Raw genomic sequence first — 7,438 nt, forward strand, 5'->3', positions numbered from 1 at the left:
GGATGTTTCTACTCCAGACTCAGTCCACAATTTTCCTCATGGTCCGGTCACCTCTTCTCATTGTGCAGCGTTTTTTGCCACACTTTTTCCTTCCCACAGACTTCACACTGAGGTGCCTTGATACAGCACTCTGGGAACAGCCTATTCGTTCAGAAATTTCTTTCTGTGTCTTACCCTCCCGCTTGAAGGTGTCAATGATGGCCTTCAATAAAAGACCTGAAATATTTCAGTTGATGTGCAATGAATCTAAAATATATGAAAGTTTAATTTTTATCATTACATTATGGAAAATAATGAACTTTTATCACAATATGCTATTTTTTTTAGAAGGACCTGTATATATTCTTTACCACTGAAGATACAGTGTCATTCAGGCATGGAGCGGCATGAGAGTGAGTAAATGACGACATCATTTGGGTCAACTCACTTCATCCCTTTAAGTTTGCTAAATAGCCCCCACTAGTGCCGGTGAGATTTATAACACTGCCAAAGAGATACTGACATTACACATTAATGGTAAATTTAAACAATGCTAAATCAGATGCTTGATGTTAATTTTTATTAATGTATTTCATACATTTTATTATTCAGTAGCTGTTCAAAATACTTGCATAATTTATGTTTTTAATCTAAATAAAATAAAATAAAATCACTTTTATATCTCAAGGTATTTGCTTGCTGTATATGCTTTATAAATTAGTGGCTGGTGTTTTGGAGTTTATTTTGTATATTTAATGTTATTACATTTAATTAAGAAGAAGAATAAGCTGGAAGAGGACCTTTTAATCTTTATGTGAAAGAGGTTAGAGGTTTGTATGGCCATGAAAACTATGGTGGAACAAAAATAATAATGTGTGTGTGTGTGTGTGTGTGTGTGTGTGTGTGTGTGTGTGTGTGTGTGTGTGTGATTTTAAATAAATGTGTTGAATTTCATCTCAATGTATCTTTTTGCTTCCAATGTGTTTTTCTTGTACTCTGACATTATAAGAGATTGTGTGAAATCGGTATATTTAATAAATAGTTTTTGGACTCTGAAAAACGTCATCTAAATCTGTCTTGTACTTTCTATGTGGATGTTGCATGATCTCGCACTTCACACATTCATATGGTTTCACTACATGGTTTAGGTGCTAAAAACATAAAGAGACATTTTGTTCTTGATCTTGCTTTGTCATTTTATTTTAAAAAAAAGTTTTTTATGAAAGTGTTTGACTACACACACACACACACATTATTTGAAAAAAAATATTTTATATGATCAATTTCATATTTACACTAAAATTACTAAAATGTGTAGAAACATTATTAAGTGAAATATATACAATCTCTGAAAAAAGGATGTACCCATATCAAAATTAAAAACAACTGGGAATAAAAACTAGCAAAAACAACAGTATAAGTACAAGAAGCAAAAATGCATTCAGGGAACTACAGACGATTTTTACAATTTACAGTGTGATATTCATTACATTTAATGCAACAAACATGTGGTAGTAGACAGTATGTGAACATAAACTAAAGGTAATCATTCAAAAATATATGGAAAAATATGGATCATAAGTTTAATTTCTACGTCAATTACTTAGTAGAGAGGAGAGAAGTATTCTCAACTTAACACACCTGGTCATACTTACATAAAAAGAAAAACAAAGAAAACAGAAAAAGATGTCATGATTTAGCAAACCAGTTACAATGTAAAGATTAAATAAATAGACTAAGAAGGATCTCAAGTACTTGTCGAGAGTCAGTTGACAGTCTGAGTAGTTGAATGTCTGAGCTCCTGAAAATCAATAACGTTGTGGCTTTTAAAAGATTTTTTGACAATTAAAGATTTAAAAAACAATATGGGTGCAGACCCTTAACTCTAACACAAAGAACCATTTTAGAAATGGTTATTCAGGACAATTAGATTTTTTATAGAACTGTTGTATTATGTACACAATATGTAAATAAACTTGAAAGAACCATCTTTTATTAGAATTGTCACTACAATTTAAAAAAAATCATAATTGAAATAATCGTACTGTGTTTATTCAAGGTGCAATAAAAGTATTGTAGTGTTGTTGTTTTTGTTTTTACTTGTCATTTTTGGAGTTTAAATTAAACTACAATAATGAAAACAAATAAATGTAGAAAAAAAATGAAAATGCAGTGATGGCAGACTTAATGTTGCATGTGCATTTAGTAGACACTTTGACCTCAACTTCTTCTTTTTTAGACCATAAAAAAGTAAAATAGCACAGCGTGACGCATTTCATCTGAAGACACCCACAGGGAAACAGCAATTATCATTTGTGATCATCAGACAGATCTGAGAGTACTTATGAAAATATGAACTCCACTAAAACACAAGAGATGGACAGAGAAGATGAAGATGAGATGGCGATCTATGCCAATGCAGACATTGTATTTAATGATGATCGCAGAACAAGGGTCAAGGACTCAGATACCAAGAGACAACGGATGCTTCAAATTGCAGGTAAATCTCATTATTTAAATAAAAACAAAGAGAGAGACATTTTCAGAGTTGGAACCAAAGGTTTAGAAACATTTCTTTCATGTCTGTGATTTTTAGGAAGTGTGTGGAGCAGAATGCATGGAGCAGCTGCAGTATGTTTGGTGCTGTTTTGTGTTCTGATGACTGTCATCATAGTGCTGCGCGTCCAGCTCAGCACAGAGACTCACAACTGCCAAACTGAAATCAAGAACTTTACTGAAGAGAGAAACCAGTTACAAAAAAAGTATACAGACCTCGAGGAAAAGAGAAACCAGTTACAAAAAAAGTATACAGACCTCGAGGAAAAGAGAAACCAGTTACAAAACAATTATAAAGAAATCAAATATGAGAGAGATCAGTTACAAAACAATTATACAGGAATCAAATATGAGAGAGATGGGTTACTAAATGAGAATACCAGACTTAAAAATAATGTAACCCAGTTAGCAATCAAGATTGCCAAACTCACGGAAGGGAGAAACTCATCTAATATGATCAATACCACTTATACCACATCGACTTACCTGTATAAGTAAGAAGCCATATATTGTTCATTATTATCCAATAAAATTCACAAAGATATCACAAAGTGTGGTGGAAGTTTTATTTTCACATCGGTTTTATTTGCTTTACTGTACTAAAAAATTTTTTTTTTTTTCATTTTGAATGCCTCAGTAACGTGCTTAAGTTTGTCATGAGATGAGAGATAACATGAAATCTAAATGCAAGACAAGTGTGAAACAGGAAATGTTTTAGCTTCTTAGACGTCCTGGCTGCTTTGAAATGCATCTGAAAGACATAAATGGACACCTTAAATGGACATATATGCTGAATATGCATTATGATTGGATGAGATCAAAGAAATCCTCATTTGATGGAGGTATAAATGTTGAGTTGGGGTGTTTCTTCTTTGTCGTACTGCAATCAACTTGGATGACTGTACGACTGCTGAACTGTTCTTGCAAGAAAGGACTTTTTCAAGAGACTTCTGTCTCATACCTTTATTGCAATTGAAAACTGGAAGGACACAAAGTCATACAGAAAGCTACAATGAAAAATCTAATGCTGATCTGTTGATTCAGTTAATGGAGGTCTGATGATTTCAAAAATGTTTTTTTTTTTTTCTATTACATGAAATCTGGAACATTTGCAACAATTAAATCCATAAAGGACATTGTTTCTGCAACATCATGACGTACCGTATACATGCTGTGTCTTTTAATGCGTTGTTTTTTTGTGTGTGTTTTTTTTTTTTAATTTTTAAGTACTTTGTAATGTCATTTTGTTTAATTAAATCGTTGAAGTGATGAACTCACATGTCTTAAATTTGTCAGCTGAGCAAAACAAAGAAAAAAAAGTGCAAGCCCAGTTCCAAAAAAAGTTTGGAATGTAATGATGTGGAAGTTTCAAATTTCAATATTTTATTCATAATACAACAAAGATGACAAATCAAAGGTTTAAACTGAGAAAATGTGTCATTTTAAGGGAAAAATAAGTTGATTTTAAATTTCATGACATCAACACATCTCAAAAAAGTTGGGACAAGGCCATGTTTACCACTGTGTGGCATCCCCTCTTCTTTTTATAACAGTCTGTAAACGTCTGGGGACTGAGGAATGTTGTCCCATTTTTGTCTAATACAGGCTTCTAGTTGCCCAACTGTCTTAGGTCTTCTCTGTCGCATCTTTCTCTTTATGATGCACCAAATGTTTTCTACGGGTGAAAGATCTGTACTGCACGCTGGCCATTTCAGTACCCGGATTCTTCTTCTACCCTGCCATGATGTTGTAATTGATGCAGCAATTGGTCTGGCATTATCATGTTGGAAAATGCAAGGTCTTCCCTGAAAGAGCAATGTCTGGATGGGAGCATGTTGTTCTAGAACTTGGATATACCTTTCAGCATGTCTGCATCCCTCAACATAGTGACAACCCAATCATAACCATATCAAAATAAGAGTATTAATAAGCAAAAAATGTTAATAGATAACACTGGACTGATACTCATGAGATTTTGTGAAAATTTTGTGGTTTTACCCTTTAGGACAGAAACAGTGCACTCTAAATGAAAAATTATTTATTTATTTATTTTTCACTCAAAATGGCATTTCTATGATGTTTTGGAGCTTTATGTGGTATTATATTTTTCACACACAAGAAAAAAAAAAAACACTGAGAAAAAAAATATGTTTATGATAATAATAATTTCATGTCTTTTGCATCCAGGAAGTGACTTTACGTGTTACAGAAGAAGCCACAGACAAGCTAAAGCGTGCCTGTGGTCAGTTACTGTAAGACAGAACTGCACTGCACTACAGGCTATGCATGCTAAATAGACCCTTCTAGTGCAGAAATATGTACAACACAAATGCATGCATTACACAGAATCAGCAGAATTTCCCTCGTGCTCATTTAATACCATATCACAATTCATAAGGTGTGTGTCCTTGAAATGTAACTAAGATATACACACAGACAAACTGTAAAAGCACACTTAAAATACATTATAAACAGATGGCTCAGTTGGCTCATGTTAACCATTTAAAAATACTTTTAAGAACATTATGTTTATTATATATATATATATATATATATATATATATATATATATATATATATATATATATATATATATATATATATATATATATATATATGGATCTCTCTCTTCAGTTAGAAGACGGATGCCATATCTATTGGAGTTTGATGCAATACTCAGATCTGTATTCTGAAAATACATTTGTAGTGTATATCTGCATGTGTGTTTCTAAATGAAAAACGCAAACTGAGAAAGAATAAATAGGCAGTTGGACAGTATGTGTTGGGGAGATTAAAGAAGGTGTGCTTTCCTGAATCTGAAGAAATGTTGTCATGGTGACTGTTTCTATGGAGACAGTGCTGCTTAAGTCAGCACCAATGAAGTAGTGTGTTTTGTCATTACGCGATCATGCATCCTTACACACACACTCACAATACAGTGAGTCTGAAAGCCCAGAAATATACTGTAAACGCTTTTATTCAGATTGCAGTATTTACAAGCAATGGGCACATCATAAAATCCAGCAAGGATACAAAGGCATTGTTAACCATTTGCAGAAGGACATTTTGCATGTAAGGCAACAGAAATACAAATACTGAAATAAGTAACCCAAGGCATGTCAATGAGACTGTGATGTAAAGCAATATACTGGTAGTATTAAGATATTGACCTTCATTCTTTTTTTTTTTTTGGTCATTTATTTTTTTCAGGCACACTTTTCTCTGTCCTAAAGCAAACAGCTAAAGGCACATAACATTTTTGTTACTTGTGTCATTTGTCTCTTAATTCTCAAATCTGCTGCCAGGAACTCCTACTTGTGCTGTTACTTTTCAAAAAGTAAGTTAAATACAAATCACATGTTTCAAGTGACCTATATTGCCGTTTTCTCTCTCTCTCTCTTTCATCTTGTTTCTCCTACAATGCATTTTCTTGTATTATTCTCACTCCTTAACACCTTCCCACTCACTTCAGTAGGAAAGGAAAGGAAAGGAAAGGAAAGGAAAGGAAAGGAAAGGAAAGGAAAGGAAAGGAAAGGAAAGGAAAGGAATTTTTAATTTATGTCATGATATTATATCTACAAAATGGTAATGAAATGTTCAAATGTGTCACTACAATTAATAAATGCCTAAAACATTGCACTGTTCTCATATAAGAATCAGCATTATATACATCAACAAGAATTTGCATATTTGCTTATCTTCATAATAATAAAAAAACAATATAGATCTCAAAAACTTCAGTAAACAAGGCCAAAAAATCACTGTAGCAATTGCCATAGTGATGTAATTGTAACACTTTACAATGAGGGCAGATTAATATCATTAATGCTGTAGTTAACATTAACTAACAATGAGCAAAGACATTTGCTACTGTATTTATTAATATTTTGCTTTTGTATTGATCTTTATTAAAGGGATAGTTCACTCAAAAATGAAAATTTGATGTTTATCTGCTTACCCCTTGGGCATCCAAGGTGTAAGTGTTTGTTTCTTCAGTAGAACACAAACAGAGATTTTTAACTCAAACCTTTGCAGTCTGTAAGTCATATAATGGAAGTGATTGGGAATCACGGATTTGAGAGTTAAAAAAAACATAAACAAACAAAACAAAATTAAACCGTCCGGCTTGTGATGATACATTTATGTGTAAAGACACGAAACAATCGGTCTGTGCAAGAAACTGAACAGTATTTATTGCTGAACAGTATTTACTCTGATTCACACAATGTCCAAACTGCTGAGCACATTCAAATCTTCTTCTTCTGCCTGCGTGTGATGCATCTTCTTCTTCTTCTTGCTTCACGACAGATCACAGACCTATAAGTGCATTACCGCCACCCATCTCTCAAATGGACCATTGACACTCTATCTACAGTCTCAATTAGGAGTGTCCGTGGTCCATTTGAGAGACAGGTGGCGATATAAATACTATTCAGTTTCTTGCACAGACCAATCATTTAGTGTCTTTACACATCAATGTATCGTCAGGAGCCGCAAGGTTTAATTCGGTTTTGTTTGTGTATGTTTTTTTTTTTTTTTTAACTCTCAAATCCGTGATTCCCATTCACTTCCATTATATGACTGACAGACTGCAACAGTTTGAGTTAAAAAATCTTTGTTTGTGTTCTACTGAAGAAAAAAAAAAGCCACCTACATCTTGGAAGCCCTGGGGGTAAGCAGATAAACTTCAAATTTTCATTTTTGGGTGAACTATCCCTTTAACGTTACTTAATAAAAATTCAACTGTGCATTGCTAATTCATGTTAGCTTAGGTCTATAATATTACTATAATATATTATAATAATGTAACACAATATGCAATAACAGATGATTTTGATTTTGATTTTGACAGACAAAAACTTTTGATTTTAATATTGTATTAGTAAATGTTGCTATTAGCATT

The 7,438-nt window shown here is 33.0% G+C and overlaps 1 protein-coding gene across 1 annotated transcript; it reads left to right on the forward strand.

The window, feature by feature from the left end:
• The first annotated feature begins 2,279 nt into the window (after nt 1-2,279).
• LOC113054239 (uncharacterized) lies at nt 2,280-3,682 on the forward strand. Its single transcript, XM_026219639.1, has 2 exons — nt 2,280-2,479; nt 2,576-3,682. The coding sequence occupies exons 1-2, from the start codon at nt 2,332-2,334 to the stop codon at nt 3,031-3,033; spliced, it is 606 nt and encodes a 201-aa protein (XP_026075424.1). The 5' UTR covers nt 2,280-2,331; the 3' UTR covers nt 3,034-3,682.
• Nucleotides 3,683-7,438: the final 3,756 nt, after the last annotated feature.

Source organism: Carassius auratus, chromosome 35 (genome assembly GCF_003368295.1).
Source record: "Carassius auratus strain Wakin chromosome 35, ASM336829v1, whole genome shotgun sequence".
NCBI classification, from domain to species: Eukaryota; Metazoa; Chordata; class Actinopteri; order Cypriniformes; family Cyprinidae; genus Carassius; species Carassius auratus.